The sequence below is a fragment of the Colossoma macropomum genome, unplaced genomic scaffold (assembly GCF_904425465.1).
Source record: "Colossoma macropomum unplaced genomic scaffold, Colossoma_macropomum, whole genome shotgun sequence".
NCBI lineage: Eukaryota > Metazoa > Chordata > Actinopteri > Characiformes > Serrasalmidae > Colossoma > Colossoma macropomum.
The window spans coordinates 20,500,653-20,520,148 of NW_023494803.1; the positions used below are offsets into that span (position 1 = coordinate 20,500,653).

General features: G+C 37.0%; 1 protein-coding gene across 6 annotated transcripts in view; it reads left to right on the forward strand.

Annotated features, from left to right (window-relative positions):
* evla (Enah/Vasp-like a) overlaps nt 1-19,496 on the forward strand; it is a 74,036-nt gene that overhangs the window by 23,427 nt on the left and 31,113 nt on the right. For 5 of the 6 annotated variants that reach the window (XR_005008512.1, XM_036592545.1, XM_036592547.1 and 2 more), the window contains exons 2-3: nt 14,315-14,483; nt 17,004-17,181. Coding sequence is in view for 5 of the 6 variants with exons in the window: in XM_036592545.1 (XP_036448438.1) it covers nt 14,315-14,483; nt 17,004-17,181 (347 nt within the window). In the remaining variant the exon portion in view is untranslated. Of the gene's footprint in view, nt 1-9,035; nt 9,140-14,314; nt 14,484-17,003; nt 17,182-19,496 lie in introns of those variants that run through there. The other variant, XM_036592544.1, reaches the window with a different exon arrangement.

Genomic DNA, 19,496 nt, shown 5'->3' on the forward strand with positions numbered 1-19,496 from the left:
GGATGAATGGCCAGTTACAAAACACACAAGTGTACAGCTCAATAATAGTCTATCCTGAACTACTAGCTTGTGAAAATACATAGACGTGATGATTATTCTCACTCCCAGTGTTGCGTGTAAAATGTGTGAGGCAGTAATGGCTACTGTCACAACATACCTGCATTACCATAATGAGCTTTTATGGAATAAAAAAAGTATGCTGCTGTCCAAAGGAAAACATCTATCTCCATTTTTGTTGATTTTTATTTTTCTACATCATTTGAACATTTGGCCCTATACATTGTATAAAAATCTCTAGATGAATGGAGCAATAGAAGTGCTCCAAAAATTTACTTGAATTAAAACCTCTTTCTATTAACGTATATATTAACCTGTAAAGTTACTATTTTGAAGATACATCATTCTATTTTTCTATATATATTTATTTGAACAAATAGAGAGAGAGAGAGATTTCTAAAATTCATCTGTTCTATGGAAAAAAAGCTGCAAACAAAAAATGAAAATTCTAAAAAAGTTCTAAAATAAAAAAGTCTAAAAAAGTTCTAAAGTAGCTGTTAGGTTTTATTTTGCACAGAAGTGAAAGGTGCTTTTTTGTAATTTTGTGGGTCTGTCCTGAATCTGTACTCATTTTGTGTCCATATCATGCAGCTATAATATATAGTATAAAATGTGCTTGTTCTCTCATTGAAAGAGAGGTTGGAGTTAGGGGAAGTTTTTGATGGGCAAACATCCCTTTGGGCCAATTTTGGCCCGCAGGCCACACTTTGGGCAGTCTTGCTCTAATATTACAGGTCATGGCATGAGACGAATGCAACAGAATGTCTTACCAAACTGTTCTTATGAAGTTTCATCCAACTTTTCAACACTGGAGCAGCCCAGTAAAAGACGGTTCTGGTTACATTTGCTTTCCCTACGGTTTTCTGGTATCCATATGTAATCAGGCAGGAGCCTGAGAAAAACACTCCACCCACATCACTACACTGGTAATTACAACTAGTAACTATTACCACCAATTCCTTCCTTTTGGAAAACTAGTGCATCTCTGAAAGAATAAATTATACAGATGTAAAGCTTAATTTATCTTTGATTGAAGAATTCATGAAAGTGTTCTACAAAAATGTCTCTTAAATGTTTAATGGAATTCAGCAACTGCCCATTGGTTTCTATTACAAGTATATTTCAGATCAGCTGGTTTTCTGTTCATTGAAATTACTGTCTGTGTTAATCAACCATACATTATAGATGGGATAGAGATTAGACTCAACAGCACTGGAGTCTCTGTAAAGTGAGACTTAGATTGCTGTGAAAAAAATGCCATTAACCTTTAGCTCGAAACAAACATAAGCAGTAATGACCTCTTAATGAGGACTGGACCTGATTCCGTTTGAGAAAAAGCATTGTGGTGACTATTGTAGACCACATTAAAAACCTCACAGATTGGATGTTTTATGACCTGCGTCTGCACTGTTGATAAAATAGGCTGCAACGCTGTTATGATTGTTCCAGGACAGCTATCTGAGTTGGTTAAAGCTTGTTAGCTGTGGTACTTTTAGCTAATCAATAAATCAATGGACTAATAGCTGCATATACAACAGCCTCAGTATAATTACTGCTGCAGTGCACTGAATTCCCTTTAGTTTGACGTCATCACCATTGTTCCTTGGCCAAGGGGAGCTTCTCGAAAACAGTTAAAATATTCCCTCATGACTCGTATTAGCATCAGTTTTCAATTAGCTGCTCTCTGTGCATGTGTGAAGATTGCTGTGGTGCAGGGCTGGTTAGGTCCTGGTTAATTTAAAGTGAGGACTGGAAGGAGTTAATGATCACTCAGGAAATCTGCCTGTAATCCAGCTCCCTGCCCAGCTCTGCATTCTTCCCTCACAGCTAGCCAGTGATTTAGCTTAGCTCTCCTCCCAAAAATGATTACTGGCCTACAAGCTAAAAAACACACTGTATATTCCTGCCACAAACTCCTGCTCCATCGCTGACTAATAACAGGGAAATTTTCATACTTTATCTCTTTTACTGAATTTCACAAGACTCAGTTTGCCTTGTTTTTGCCAAGAGGTAAAAATAGCGCTAACCATAATTTCATGTCTGCCTGCGTTTGCCCTCTGAGCAGCATATGGAGGGATTATTTTCCGTTGGGATTCCTTAGTATGGAAGTTTTGTGAGGTGGATTTGGTGGCGTATGTACATGTTCAATCCTCCTTAATGGGATTAAGGCCGAAGATGTTGCATGGATTTGTCGACAGGAAGTGATACAGTATATAGGATGGAAGTATCTGAGTCCGCTTTCATTTATGTATTTATTTATTTATTTCTCTAGAGTTTTTCCAATCATGGGCCAAAGGGAGAGTACAGACCAGAGATCATGTGTTTTTTTAACTGTAAACCAGTGCCATGTGACTTGAAGGTAGAGACAATAACAATACTTTTATATATTTAACTTTCTAGTTATAATAATAGTAATTCTTTTGCAACTTTACATTCTTGCTGTCAATGTAATGAGATTTTTTTCGGAGTTATTTTGGAGCATTTTTTTGGTCCATTCATTATGAAATATTCACACAATGTAAGAGGGCAGCTGGCATTTTATTAATTGCTAACGATGAGCAAGAAATTTCTAGTCATGAAAAATTAAAAAGTCATATAATAAATTAGAAATTTTGATAAGCACATTAGCTTCTGTGTAACATTGCACCTTCTTATATTTAAGAGCCGTGAGCGTGCTTGTCAATGTAGTCCTAATAGAATGGTGACAGTAAACCTGTAGAAATGGATAAAAACCATGAACCACCCCACCCCTGACCCTGTGCCCTGATCCTGAACTCTTTGCTTTCAATATATATATATGTCATTGTTCAAAAATGTCTGGTAGTATTTTATTTATTAATAATCTCAAACAGTCAAAAATCTGTATGCGTATATTGATATGCCATTGTGTGTAATGTCAAACACCTGTGAGTCCCGTATCAGAGTGATTTTTACAGCACGCTAACGCTTTACAAAATGTACAAAGTTCCCCTAGATTTGATTATGCAATTTATCAAATTTAACACTCCATTCAGGGCAGTTTTGTAGTGCATATGTACACTGTTTAGATGCTGGCTGATTATCTTAGCAATCATTTTGGTGGGCTTTTTAAATGTCATCGTATGAAATCAGGGCTCTGGTGTTTAATGTGAAGTGGCTGTATTGATCAGTAATGCTGGACGTTACTGTAATCCAAATATTTTTGTATCAAATTTGTCTGAAATGCCCATCCATATTAATTACATATTACAAATGATCTATTATGTATTACATTATATATACTGTCATATATTTTTATGTGTGAGCTCAGTGATCCATAGAAGTGTTTAGCCGCCACAGTGCTGGACACCTAACATAATGTAATTGGGATTTAAGCGGCCATGCGATTTGTGCCTGTAAAGCTATTTTTGATTACAAAAGGCCTGCCCAATCCAATAATGGATATTATGCAACGTAGCTGTGTGCTGTGGTCAGACAGGGTACTAGCCTAAGGCTGGGCTGTTCGGGCATGTTCCACTGACCTGGCCACTTCATACGCTGACTGGCAACAATAGCCCTCGCCACGGCATCGCCTAGCAACACTGACCTCACCCTGCCCCTCCTCCAGCTGTTTCTATGGCAACGCTGACACATTCCTATGGATCTACCAGTTTAGGCTTAATGTGAGATTGCATGACTCCGACTAGCCTCAATACAGCATCCCCCTTAACCAGAACCCTTTGTAGATAAACTAAACAAGACAAAGTGCAAAGAGCACTCAGCTAATGTGGTAATCGCTAGAAGGTCTGAGTGGGGAAAAGCCTGGCCTGCTGTGGAAGTGTTAGGAGTGAAAGCATTAGTGTAGGGGAGCAAAGGTCTGTAAGGACTCAGACTCTTGGCCTTGTAACAGTGTGGCCTTCTTTGTGTGACTTGTCCATCGACATAAATGCACACACTCCTATTAATACAGCATTCGGAAATAATAATAATTTTCGAAACAGCATATATAAATTCAAAACTGTATTGCCGATGCGCTCATCAGTCTCTTTTGGGGGTCTCTAGTTTTCCATTTTCACTCATCATTGATCAAAACGCAACATTTGGGTGTATCTTTTTTTGCATTGCCTGTAGCTTTTTTCGCATTGTTTATATTGTACTGTTTTATAAGATCACTATTTTGCAGAAGGACATGCTACATTTGCTTTGAAATAAATTTAGTGTTTATGAGCCTAAACAAAGTGAGTGGTAAATAATTTGAAATATTTGGAATTAAACTGAATCAATCATTAAGCTCAGAGTCAAACATTATATTGAACCTGAAAATACGCAGTCGTATGCAAAAGTTTAGGCACCCCTTGTCAAATTATGTTTTATTGATTTTGTATGTGGAAAACGTTTACACATCCTCAACAGAGAGCAAACTTCTGCACATTTTAATGCACAATTACTGTTCATGTACTGAATTTAACATATTCGTAAGAAAAAAAAAACATAAAATGTGGCATAACATAAGAGTCACCCCCAGATTAACTATATAACAATACAGGCTACCCTGGTGAATATGACCACAAAATACTGTCATTGTTAGAATAATAAATGCAACCCAAACCTGAACTTTAACATAAACCAAAACCTCAAAGAATTACGGGTAGCTTCACCCCAGTGTTACAATGCTTTTATTATTCAAGACTGTTAGTTTCTACTGATTCAGGAAGTGTGACTGTTGAGAACTGACAATGATATCCGTCAGTAAAGTATGGAAGTATACTTAGTATGAAAGTGTACTAAGTAATAATAATAAGTAATTTAATACTAAAGTATTAAAGTATAAAAAATTCTAAAGTATAAACATAAAAATGTAGTGGCTGATAAATTTTCTATTTGTTTTGAGATGAAGCGGTTTGATGCATTATAGAAACTAAGCTGCAGAAAACAGCCCATTTTGAACTCACTGTTTTTGTGATGTCACAAAAACCAACACAATTACATTTATCCACCTACAGCCGATTAGCTCCACCCATTCACGTAGAAGCTATAAGGAGTGTTTCAGCCCAGACTGATTTTTGAGTGAGGCACAAAACAGGGCAGCCAATCACATCAGAGGTCGGTCTTAAAGAAACAGTAACAAAAACAGCCTGTTGAATTGTAAGGGATAAAGAGAGGTTGGAAAATGGTTGTCATAGAATGAATTCTGACCATAGGAGAAAAAAGTAATAAAATACAAGAAAAATGTTGAATGGGGACCCTTTATAATCAATATCAGCTATAAAATGTTCATATCGGTTAGCCTCTATTTAATGCTGTCATTTGCTATACAAAGTGTGGACCTGATTTTAAAAGAAGTATTCACTGAAAAATCAAATGAACACAGTTTTCCCCCCACACTTATTTTTCAGTGGACCATTTTTTTTAATGATCATCGTTAGTAGTGGTATCATAATGTGGTGGTCATTGTGCTATGCTGAATAACGTTACTAGGACTGTCAGGAAAATTCAGTATCTGTTGGACCGTAAGGGGAAATAAAATTTTTGTGAGCTTTAAAGTGCTATTTTAAGAGGAGGATAAAGTCTAATTTGTGCTGCTGTTTCTTGTGATTGTATTCAGAATTCTGAATTAATAGTTTGTGGCCTTACAGCATGTAACGCTACTGATTCAGACTTACTCTGTCTTCACAAATTGTGTAAAGCTTAATTTACAACACATTGATTAGTCATGAGAGCCCATTTGGAGCCTGATGATAGGTGTAGGTTGCTGTTGACTTTTAAGTCTTTTGAAAACCTTTAGGTGTGTTTATGTGCACAGTATTTATGTTCTCAGATGACTTGATTTCTGTTTTAGTCTTGGGCTTTCTGTGTTGACTGCAAAGAAGCTGAGGTCATGTTTTGAGCAGTGCTTTTCTGGTAGTGCTGGTATTTATAGCCAGCTATTACTAGATGTGTTACTAGTTGTCTCACAGCTCTACAGAGCTTTTGCGCATAATGTTTATTCCGTAAAAAACAGGCAGCACAGTCAGTGTTACATTGCTTTCACTTAATCAGACTAAAGGAGCAGGAGCAAGCAGAGGAAGCAGGCTTTGTGTCTATAAATGTACCGAGTTTCTGGAAGCTAGGAGCTGTCAGATCGCAGCATGTGATGATTGAGAGTTGTCAGCAGAGAGGAGGAGGTGTGTATGCTTTATTTCAGAGTGGCCTGGAGGAACTGAAACCTGGAGGGTAGAGAGGAAGCCGCACAGGCTGCATGCCGCGCTGCCTCTCTAACCTCAGACTGACTCCACAAATAGGCTTCATCGTAAGCTGAGCAGATAGATGGCAGATTGAAGAAGTGAGAATTTCGATAGATAGCTGACGTTGCCACTAGTTTATGTTTAAGTCATAAAAAGAATACAGGACATGTGTTAGTTAATTTTCTCACACATGAATACAGTGCTCAATTGATAATTTAATGAATGGCAAAACGAATAAATTCTGAAAATCTGTAACTTCAGGTTAAATATAAAGTTTGTGTTTATGCTTATGTGGCACCTGCAAATCAAGCATGCTTAATGGTTCACTATATGGAATTACAGTAGAGAGCTGCATGTGGTTGAAATTCTTTCTCCACCCCAACTGTTCCCGACATCCCTAACACCGCCCCCAACCTATCCCCATCTGTTTTAACACCTTCCCCTCCCCAACGCCCCATTACCCAACACCACCCCCGCCACATACCCACGTGCCCTGACAGTGTCACTACCTTTCCCAACATATTCCCCTGTTGTCCCTATATACAGAAATGTGTATTATTTATAATAGAATTTTTACATTTTTAATTTGTCCTTACACTTAATAGTTTAACAGTTTCCTAGACTTTATTGTCTGGATCAACACAGTCACGTCGCTTATTATTCGGTCAAATGATCTCATATTACTACAATGCCCTGCTGGTGACATCCTGTATAAATAAAATAATGCATGGCCATGACGTATTAATGTGTAGGAACGAGATCCTAATGCGTGGCCACAATTTAGTAATTGAGTAGTGAGAGAGATAATTAAGTCATGCCTTATTAAGCTGTGGTCAAGGCTTAATTACCTCATTCCCACACCTTACTAAGTCATGGCCATGCATTAGTATCTTGTTCCTACACCTTACTAAGTCATGGCCACAACTTGATTATCTCGTTTCCGTGCCTTACTAAGTTGTGGCCACGCATTATCTTTATTTATATGGAATGTCACCAGCAGGGTTCCATATATTACCAACTAAACAGCAAATGAAACAATCTAGGGTTTGTTCATTCTGGGTATTGTGCTTAGCTGATGAGGTTTATCAGAAAGATGAATTCAAATCTGAAATTCATCTTTTTGAAATGGTAGAAAACCCTATCCAGTCTGTCAGGCTATCGGTGTCCCAAAGGTACATATGTGGAGCTTTACATTCAAATTACATGCATACAGAATGAATTGACTTTAGTTGCTATTAAAAGTGGCCACTTCCTCACTATTCCCACAGGAATTCCTGAGAGTTTATCCACATTCTTGTCCCCATTCAGGTTTTGTCCTCATACCTGCAGATTACCTCAGAAATCTGTGGCGTTACTGCTATCCCCATGCCCATGCAGCTCTCTAGTTTACGGATTATAAGTACGTATTGCATTAATACTATTACTGTCATGAATGTCTCTTAGGAGGCACAGCCATCTAATGCCAGATTTCTTCCATTCCACAATTTGTTGATTTCCCTGCTCAAACACAACTGGTTCAACTCCTGCTAATTGTCAGATTTAGTAGCTTTGTTTAACCAAACTGTGCTGGACACCGGGCCTCCTGGACCAAAACTGAAGCTGGTCTAAGGAATCAGAAGTGCCTTCATTACTCAGCACAAGGCTACCCTACAAGGTGTCTGTTAACTTAAGTGACAGAAAGTTTGTGAGCATTCAGCTTGTAACAATACTGATTCTGATTGTTAGAAATGCTTACAAAATGCTTACATCTCATCAGTAAGTCATGATGGTCCATTTTACACATATAATGATAGATGTAGATTTTTTGCTGACTTTAAGCCTTTCGGAAACCTTATGTTGTCTGTAACTCTGTGCAAGTGTAAATTTATACCAGTTTCCATGAATAGTTTTGTAGCTGCAGTTTGAAGTTTGATTAGTCAGATTACTAACTAAGGGATGCACAGTGATATGAGATTCATATCACTTTCTGCAGATATCTGCTTAAAAAATGTATACAATATTTGACGAAGTATTTATTGTGCACCAGAAGAGCAGAATGTTTAGGTGAGGCCGGGCTGCTGGGCTAGAATGTCTGCATTTTATTTATTTTACTGAATTTGTAAACTTCTACGAATAAATACAATGTTTCTTCATAATACTATTCCAAGGAGATGCAGTTCCAGTTTCTACATTGCTTTGGCAGATATGTACATGAAAAATATTGATATTAGCATTAGACACAATTCCCGTATTGGCCCTGGTTAGCACTAAGCACCATTAAATTTGTTTTACTCCTGTTACTTTCTTAATGTGGGTGTAAACTGTCAAAACTATGCATGGAAAGTAGTATTTTCTAGAACTGCATTTTTGTTGTCACATTCACATAAAATTCCTTTTGAAAGGAAACTCAATAAAACCATTCTCAGCACAGGCACCTCCAGCCTCAGAACCACTTTCAGAGCTTTCAAAGTGAGATATGCACTAAACTTGCATGCTCTTACAGTGTCTCTCAGATTGAGGTTTGAAAGAGTCTGGTGGTTTTGGGGTTGCCAATGTGGTGTACAAACCCCCAGGTGGGTCTGATTGACTACATACTTGTACATGTGAAAAAGTATATTAAAACTCAAATACTGGATTGTGAAAATACAGTTTAACACCATATATTCTGTCATGTAGTCTGTAATGGTATGTAGTAATCTAATTGCATTTGTTTTTAAAAGTGCAATGCTAACACTTTCACATACTCAACAGATTTCCTGCAGACTCCTTTGGGCTTCCTGTTTCTACTTTGGTGGGTTTTTTCTATTGTAGTCTAGCTTCTATTCAAGCAGTAGACTGCCAGGCATTATTGTCCATGTAGGCCCTGCTGCACTGACGTTTAGAGCTTGTGTATGCTTTTTGGATACAATGTCACTTAAAGGGTAAGTCTGTTAATGCTTTTTTTTGTCTGTATTTTTTTGAGTCAGTAATAGTTCCCATCAATGGTTTGGGTATAGATGCAGTGTACCAGATTTGAGGTGGTGTTGGGCGTGATCCACTCAGGCTGAAATGACGAGGTTGACTCCGGGTGGCTCAGTTGGAGCTCTGTTGGAGACGGGTGTGGTGGTGGGTTTGTGGCGGGAAAAGGCAGGGTGGATGTTTCACTCTGCTTAACTTAGAACATCACAGGGAGCAGCTCCACCTCGTGAGAACTGTTTTCACTGAGCATCTGGATGATAATAATATCCAGACTTCAAGCACCTTAGAAGTGGATGACAGCTTTAAAACTGAAATCATAGTGCAAGTACAGCTTCTATACTGAATGTTGCATGTTGTCATATTGTACTGTCATAACAAACCTTCTGTCTTCAGAATGGTAACTTCAGATCGTCCAATAAAAACATGTATCTCTAAAATAGTAACTTTACAGGAGGAGGCAAAAATGTTCTTAAGGTAATGTGAAGAAAAATTCAATACAGGTAGTTTTGGAGCTCTTCTATTGGTCCACTCATCGTGACATTTTCACAGAATGTAAAGGGCAGCTCCTGTGTTCAAATAATGAACAACCAATAATAAATGTTGTTTATGGAAGGTGATGAAACGGTGTAATGAAATAATGTTACAAGGTTTTGATATGACAGTGACTGTATGTTTATAGTGGTAAGCTTTACTTTTTAATTTTTCTGGTATAGTTTAAATTAGGGATGTCAAATGTATTAAGGCTTGGTGGCCAAGTTTAGACCACACTGAAAGTTAAATCTGTACCGCTGCAAGTAAAATACTCAGCATAAACACCAGAAAAACAACTTGACTTGCGTCACTAAACAGAGGCTGAAGCTTTCAATTTCCACACTTTTTTGAGTGTTCTTTTAACTGCGTGTTCAGAGTGGTTTGTTTTCTTATTGTTTGAGCTGCTGTCTAGTAGTAAAAAAGTGTCACAGGCCTATGGAAATAGCTTGAAAACTATTGCTATTGAATGGTGCTATAGGATATTGTGGAGTCCTTATGCAAAACTCCAAAGATGTATTGCTTTTATTTTTGTTTGAGAATGCTGACCTTGGACATGTTGCTTAAGATGTGATGTCACACACATAAACAATCTGCTGATGCACATACCGATGCTGATGTAATCTAAATCCACTTGGATTAGCATTACAGTGAAATGTAAACTTAATTTCTGTAGGATTACAAATGCAGTAAAATTAATAAAATGCAAACATTTTTGTACAGTAACCCAGTATAACCTTCGGTAACCCAGTAAAACGGTTTGGCCCTTCTGGAGTACAGCAAATAAAGTCAGTTTGCAACATCGGTCAAATTTAAACATCTGTCCCATGCTAATGTTTTTTTTAGCAGCCGTATGCCGATGCCTGTATAATCCCAGTATCATCTTGTAGAATGTTCCTCCCCATTAATTTTGTATTATTGGCCATGCCAGTTCTTTTTGTCTGGACATTTTAAAGACAACTGCCGACACTACTATGTTGGTGAATACTTTAGAATGTTTAGTCGATGTGCTCTGGTTTTAAGTGACTGGTTTAGCCTTTGAATGGCTGGTTGATGTAGGTTTTAATAATGCAGTTCATAATTGGTACTAAGAATCATCAAATTTCACTGGTACTAGTACCGACTACTGGAATTTAGGTATCGTGACAACTTCAATCTGGATGATTTCACAACCTTTCAAAGGAGATTAGCTCCTGATGATGGATCACCAACCGCTGCTGCCTTTTGACAATAGAAAGTGTTCACTGTGTGAGGAAACCCACTTGCTTAGTTCCTTCAAACATTAACAAGGAAAAGCAGTTCTAATCATTAACCTTCAACCTTCTGTTCTGCATTTGACTCATTTTCCCCCTTTGTTACTTCCAGTATTATTAAAATCTAGTATCCCATTGGAATAGTTGATGTCTTATTTTTAGTCTAGTTCATATGTCATCTTCATGAATATGAACTTTTTGTAGATCTCAACCAATCAACTTGCAAAACCACAGGGGCACAGCCGCACTTCACAATGCGTGCACATACAGGGTTCTACAGTGCAAGCACAAGGCTCACATTTGCTCATACTTGTTTGTAAAAATGCAAACAAAATTGTGATTTAGCATCACCTGTGCGAGAACAAATTTTGACTTGAGTCACCTACCACGTCAATATGCATTATTTATTATGCGTGAACATTTTTTTTCAATGATGCACACTACTGGTAAAATTGAATGCTGCTATTTTTTACAGGGCATGATGAGAAAATTAACAAGTTGGCTATTTGAATATGCCACAAGAACATACAACCAACCAGCTAAATAACTTGCAAAGCTATTAAGTTTCATGGTTTAGTTAAGAATTGCTAGTTAGAGACTAATGTTTCTTGTATTTGCTGTGGTCCTAATCTAACAGGTTTTAATACTCTCAAAAAAGTTTGTTTCACTACTCGCTGTGTAGCGTCATCACAGAAACTGAGCTTAGCTGCAGGTTTGCAGGGTATTGCCAAGCATCATTAGCCAATACAGCTCCATCAAATTGAAGCCAGGTACGTTGATTTTCCTGCTATATTTAAATGGGCTACCAAAACAGTTGCTAAACCGTATGTTTAATAGTGAAGTGCGTTTTGCATAGTTAATAGGCATGCTCTAACAGTCATGGCATCAGGGCTATCTTACAGTAAAATGCTGGGGAAAGCATTTGCACACTTACACTTGTCTCGTGAGAGTTAGTCTGATCAATCAATCTAAAGATGTAAATCATTCTAAAGATCAATCAATCTAAAATCAAATCAGTGTAAAACTATCAAGATGATACAGTAAGAAATGGCTGCCCAGCAGACGTGCTTACAGGCCAAACTAGTAAGAACTCCTGGGACAAAGACATGCATTGTGTTGACTATATAACAGACAGAAAGATAGATGAAAGGACATAATATATATAATATATGTTAAATGACTAATGACTTCAGGTAATCCTTCAGGGCTTGGACAGTGTAGAAAAAATGTGATTGCTGAATTTAACATCCTCTGACTGATAAAGAAAAAGTTCATTATAGGTTTGTGCTCATAGATTTTTCTGTGTGCTTCTGTGTATTGAAAATCATTTAAAATCTCAGCAAAAAGCTCACCGTAAAACCCTGACATGACATTTACAATCCCACAACCCATGTAATGCCCATCAAAAGTCCTCTCTCTGCGGCGTGAAGCATTGTGATTTTCAGACCTCAAACTTCACAGCTCTGCAGCTCTTTAAACACAGCTGAGCCTCACACTGAAGTGAAAGTCCACTGAGAAGGCTAAGTTTAGCCTGTGTGCTAAATGCTTTCCTGTTCTTTTTTTCTGCTAATTGAACACCCTGTCAACATATAGACAAAACATGACTATTTAAAGACGTCTACCGGCTCATGGCTCTAATTACTAACTGTGGCCTCTTATCAGCCTATCAACACAGCTGCAGTCCTGCTTAGCTCACCCGTTGCCTGCTTTGTATCATACTGTATAATTAGCATTGATAACTGACACACCCCCTGCTCAGTGTCTTTCAGTGGTATAATTACATTACCATTCCATTGGCCCAGCAGAGGAGGGGTCATTTTTGAAAGGCTTGTCATACAGTTAGGAGTTGTGTGCTTTGTTTATTTTGCTCTGTTTCACTGCTCCTCCCCCCGGCTAACTGTAGAAGACTGAAGCATATGTCATATGTATGTTATGGATCAGTGACTGTTGAGAAGTCACATTGCACTGAACAAACACGGTCAAATAAAACATCCAAAAACAACCAGTAATGTTGCATAATAGATCGAAAAATCAGTGTTTTTTAATACTACGACATGGTAAACAATTCAATACTGTACTTTCAGTACTTTCAGTTCTTTATTTAAACAGACTGACATTGTATTCTACTCATAGGCATCTGAAATTAAGCATTATTTGACTTGCATAGACAGATTAATTAACATGTAAAGAATTTTTTAAAATTGAAAATTGATAAAATTGGTAAAAAAGCGACGAAGGTTGATATGACAGATGTTAATTAAGCTGTAATATTTTTCTGTGTTCAGTCCAATAAATACTGAGTGTTTATGGCAGGCATCTTTTTGCCATAGTATTATTTTGGTATTTAGCATTATAATTACACTTGATGCTTCAATAGCATTAGTTGGAATTCTGGTATCATGACAATCCTAACAACCAGTACAGAATACACTTATAAACTGGGATGCGTCTCCAGGTAGTTCATTCTTTTTTTCTGTCTTTCTTTGTTTCTCTGGTTTCGTTCTTTCAACATCACTGGCAGCTCAGCACGCTTAGAGGAGACACCTGCTTTTGCTACCATTGTTCTGAATGTTGGGGGGGAGGGGCAGTCCATCCTAAAGCCTCCCCACTTCTCCAAGAAGGGTGTGAGGCCATTGATGCTCTCTTGGAGTACTGATCATGGATGGCTGTGGTATCACTAGGCAGTAGATACTGGATAGGGTGTGCATTCTAATAATTTTGATATTTGAGGATCAGCAAACATTAACGAATACCAAAATTAATGTATGGCCAAAGTGAGCTGCACAAAAATAGCAGTAAGCAGAGGAGTACATATGGAAACATGTTTTATTACTCAAAAAAAGGAAGGTCTGTAGTTTTCATGTTAGATGAGAAATGGAGGCTGGCTTTTCAGATGTGAGCTAGAATTACAGCTAATTGGTGCAGCACATACTGATGAGGACTTGCCGTCTTGCACAAGGTCTTTTTTCCTCAGTGGATTATTTGCCAACATGTTATTTATTAGAGAAATATAGTTCTACTGTCTTTTCTCTCTCTTCCTGTGATGAAGTGGAACGAGTACCCGAAAGTGGTTTAGTGTTCGAATACTGGCATCTCCAACAGTTTACTGAGTACTTAAGTACTTGTGCACATCCCTAATCTGAGAGCCCATTTTGGTTATTTATTTGTACAAAAAAACATAATTTATTCTAAGATCTTCAAAATGATTTAAAAATTTGTGAATATGCAGTTTTTCAGTGTTTTCTGTATTTTCTGTATGTTCCTAGGTCTCTGGCCGCCCCCAACCATGTCATGACCCTGAAGACTGCCCAGCATAATTAACCTTTAACCTTTCCCCTCTGCTCTTCTTCTCCACAGTGAACAGAGTATCTGCCAGGCCCGGGCCTCGGTGATGATCTACGATGACACCAGCAAGAAGTGGGTGCCCATCAAGCCGGGCCAGCAGGGATTCAGCCGTATCAACATCTACCACAACACGGCTAACAACACCTTCCGCGTGGTGGGAGTCAAACTGCAGGACCAGCAGGTGAGATATTGGGCACGCTTCACTCCAGAGACTGACCCATCAGGAAGACAGAATGTAATAAAGTCTTCCCACCCAGAGTACCACACTCTATCTCTGGAGTCTTTACTCTCTGAGAGCAGTCAAACTGAGTCAGAATGAACATTCAGTCATGCAGGTGAATAAGTGTGTTGGAACGCAACAGTTGGCAGAACTGCTTGACTTTTCATTTCTTTGAAAATTAATAAGTATTTGTCACACTTTGATGCTAAATACTAATACTACAAGTATTAGTACAAGTAAACTTATACAAACAGTATATATTAGTACTACAAGTAAACACAACTGTTAAAAAGTTTGGAATCACGTTTATATTTGCTGTTATTTTATTATTTAATAATTTATACATGTACAGTCGTATGCAAAAGTATTATTTCATCCTCTACAATTAACTGATTTATATATGGCATGTTTCATTTTATTTGCCAAGTTTAACAATTTAACACAAAATAAAATATCAAATATAAAATGTTTCATAACATTTTGCACACAACTTGTTTTACGTGTGATTTTTTTCCCCAATATGTTAAGTTCAGCAAATAAACAGTAATTCTTTATTAAAATGTGCAGATGTTTGCTCTCTGTAGAGGACATGTCAACTTCTTTTCACTTAGAAAATCAACAAAATGCAATTTAACTGAAAGGGGAAAGAAAATTTTGTCTATGACTGTGTATGAAATATTATGAGCTAGACAACAGAAGGTATTTTAAGATGTTTTTGGGAACATCAAAAAGTTCTGAAGTGATAAATAATGCACTGTAATTGTCTCTTGTAGAAGTTTTCTGCCTCAAAATTTGTTTACAATTTTTCAAATAAGATATATATAACTTCATTCTTAAGGGTAATCTTAATTATCATGGAATCATCTGCATACATCTAACGTCTTCTTTTTTTATTTTTTCCTGTAGATTATTAGAAACCTATAAAATTGTAGAGTATTTGTATAATGGAACCATGTCATATTTGTACCTGTAAAAATTAGTTTTATATTATTGAGAACAGTGATTCCAAACTTTGGAATTATAGTGCATGCTTACTGTCTTAGAAATTAAACAGTGGCATCTCAATAATGTAAGATTTCAGCAGGTTAGTATGCAAAATATTAACATATTGCACCGTTTTACACTAGCGGGAAGCGATATTGCTATGCCAGTGTATGTCATATCAAACTGTGACCTTTCAGGCCTTTTTGAAATGACAATCAAGTTTGGTCAAGAAAAAAACTATTTTTATCACAGGCTTTGGTTTTTTATAACTTGTAGTTATCCTACTTCTTTGACAGCCAAGACTGTCCCATGTCTTAAGAGCATACATACATACATACATCATCTAAACCGCTTATCCTTCTGGGTCACGGTGGGGTGCCGGAGCCTATCCCAGCTGTCATTGGGCGGAAGGCAGGATACACCCTGGACAGCTCGCCACTCTATCGCAGGGCAGTCTTAGGAGCAGTGCTGTATATTTATTAAACTTTCACTACTGTTCACAAGTTTGAAATCACCCTTCAAAAGTTTGAAACAAATGTTTTCAGTAATATAAAACTAATATTGATGCATACGCATGTATATATTGGTTATAAAATGATGCCAACATTCAATTGGTTTTAAACAATTTGTAGGCAGCTGAAAAATTTAACTCGTTTGACTATGAACAGAGTTCATTATTTAAACACATTTGCTATTATTTTTACTGTGCCATAACTTCTTGTTGTTCCCAAAAGATTTAAAATTTTGAAGGATCTGTTTGTTTATATTTTGCCATCCCTCAATCTACACTGCAATAGTTACTATTGCAAAACAAGTATTAATATAACAGTTGTTTCTAAACTTTTGAAATGCAGTGATGTACACTGCATTTCAAAAGTTTAGAAACAATTGTTAGGTGTTACTTTAATTTTTCAGCTAGTTAATGCTCAGCATCTACCATATGTTCTTTCAGCTGTTTTATACAAATTTCCAAATGAAAATACAAATTCTAGATTTTCCCTTTAGAGGTGATGTTTTATTGTTATCCTCACAAATTATGTCACACTATGCATTTCTGAGCATATTAAGGAGAACACTGACCTACTGCATGTTTCATTACAAAGAGAGCATAATTAGTCCTGTTTTACTTGATGTAATGCAGTGCAGGATGTGAAATATTAAATAAAAGTCATTATATAATCATCATATTCATTGTTTGGCCTACCCCTACTTCCCTTTCCACTTTGTGTTGTAATGTGAGACAACAGTATCCATTAACGTGAAAAAGTCTATTCTAAGTGTGTATGTTGGGTGTTTTATATACAATTGACACACAGCAATTGTACCAATTGCACAAAGTGCCAACATGGGCTACAGTAATAAAACTGCCTACTGTTTTATCACTGAGTTGACAGGATTTAATAATATGACCTTTCCCATCTCTTCAGTGTGGATACTGCAGCTCAGTTACATACTTCAGTCTAATAGTGTCTCTTCATGTCACCTCTTCTTCCTCAGGTTGTGATAAACTACTCCATAGTGAAGGGTCTGAAATATAACCAGGCCACACCAACCTTCCACCAGTGGCGTGATGCCAGGCAAGTCTATGGACTCAACTTCGCCAGCAAAGAGGAGGCCAGCACCTTCTCCACTGCCATGCTTTTCGCCCTCAACGTCCTCAGCTCACAAGACGCAGGTGAGTGCTGTGTTGACACTTGTAAAAGAATCCTAAGTAATCATCTGGAGTTGATTGGATGCTGCTTGTGTTAAATTTGCACTTACTGCGAATAGTTGGGCTTTTATTTGGAAGTTTGTCTTCATGATTAGAGAGCACTGAGCATTAAAGGAGTAACCCAAGACTTGTACCTAATCAACACTAATTTCAGTTAGTTTTCCTGTTTTTATAAAAGAACAGAAAAACTGTTAACCAGAGGGACGATTTTGCGTTATTGTTGTAGTTTAATGGGCAGAGTTTTTGTCAAAAGTTAAAAAAAACATCATAATGACTGTGTTGGTTGGACAATCTTTCATGTCTGTCTCATCCTCAGACCTGTACTGTAAGAGTGTGATGGTTGTGTAGTTTTGTATATGCATTTATATAGTCACATGTTTGGAACTATACAAAGAATTCAGACAGTGTTAATAATGTTAGATTATTTACAGCACTAATTGATTTAATGCTATAAATGCATTTTCCTAGCAGTGCAGGCTGAAGCCCAGCTGCTCATGCACTGTGTGCTGTTCTGTTGTTCAAATACAGCTTTTAAATGGCAAGCTTCTATGATTGCTCTCTTGATAAAAGTTAATTCCACCATGATTATATATATGGAAAAAATGATATACAGTTATATGTAAAAGTTTGAACACCTATGGTCAAATTAGACGTTTTGTTGAATTTGTAAATGAAAATAACACATCCTATATATGTAACAGACATAAATATATCATTTTCACAATGATACAGACTGGGAAAATAAAGCATAATCAATTAAATATGCCTTAACTTTTGCTTATGCAACTTTTTATGTTTTACTAACCATTTTCACCAACGATTCTTATGAAGAAATTTCTTCTTAAAACGTCTTACGCAGTTTTTACAAGGATTCTGATGTTCACCAGTGTTTTCTTATTTGGGATTTGTTCTTAAGTAAGAACAGAATCTACACACAGTCAAGAGCACAAAGGTGTAAACAGTTCTGCGGTTTAAGAACGCGTCATGATTCAGACGTAGACTTTTTCTTAGGACCTTTCTCAAGAACACATTTAAAAAAACCCAGGAAGAGACTGGTGATTGAGGCTCAAGAGGTGGTTATTGTTCTATGTAGAGGATGTGTCAGCTTATTTTCACTTAGAAAATGAAAATAACCTGTAGTTTGACCAGGGACACAACCTTTTCAATACATTCATCGATTAGAATAAGCAGCCACTGGACGTCGGTGATGAAAATTGAAACTGTTCACCCCGTGGAAATCATTTGATGTTTAGTTGTTTAGTTGTTTAGTTGATGTGAAACCTGCATTCACATGATGAAAATAATGTTATTGAGGTAATAAAAGTTTATAAATGCATTCTGATGAGGCTAATTTAGTCCCCTTATATATCTGTACGAGAATGCACTGCTTTTTGAATGGACAAATCTCTCTTTAGGGTCAAATTTTAGCAAATAAAATAAATTAATAAATATTTTAATAAATAAAATAAATGATTAATTGTGATTTACTGCACAAAGAGTGCAATTAATGACGATTAATTATTTTAACCCCTTAAATGGCCAGAGTTCACCAGCAGGCCCAGAGTTTTATTACACACTTCTATAACCTGAGAATAGCTCAGCCAGTTTGCACTGAAGTCCCTGTAGTTACTGAATAATAAATATGTAAAAAGTCTAATATTTTAAGGGGCTAATTGTTTTACAGCTCTACTACTATAGATGAGTTTCAAGACATCAGGTTTTCATTTTTTTTCTACAGGGAAATGCATCAAATTGTTGTCTGTGATAATCGTTTGCATAATTCAGGTGTAGAGGACAGAAGTTGTGGAATATTCCTTTGAATATGTGGCATGTTTTCCGTAAGAGAATAGTACAGCCTCTACAACTCATACAAAACGCAGCAGCACAGATCTTAACAAAAACAAAAGAGAGCTTAATCACTCCCATTTAGAAAGAACTGCTTTGGCAACCAATATCTTTCAGGAAAGATCTTAAAGTTCTGCTACTAGTTTTTAAAGCTGTAAATGATTTTAAGGCACCACTTACATCACAGAATGTCTGTCTGTTTATGTTCCAGTACATGATCTTAGATCTGCAGACACTGACCTTCTGTAAAATACAGAAAACATGGAGATTTTACTGGAAAACTCACATAGCCTGGTCATAATGCATCTGCAGTGCACTAGAATGCTCATCTTCCCTACACAAGTATCCCACAGCAGCCTTTGTTTCTGGGGTAAGAGAAGTGCATAGCTACTGTAGACCTTTATTTAAGAAGCTGTTGTGATGCAGCAGGCGAG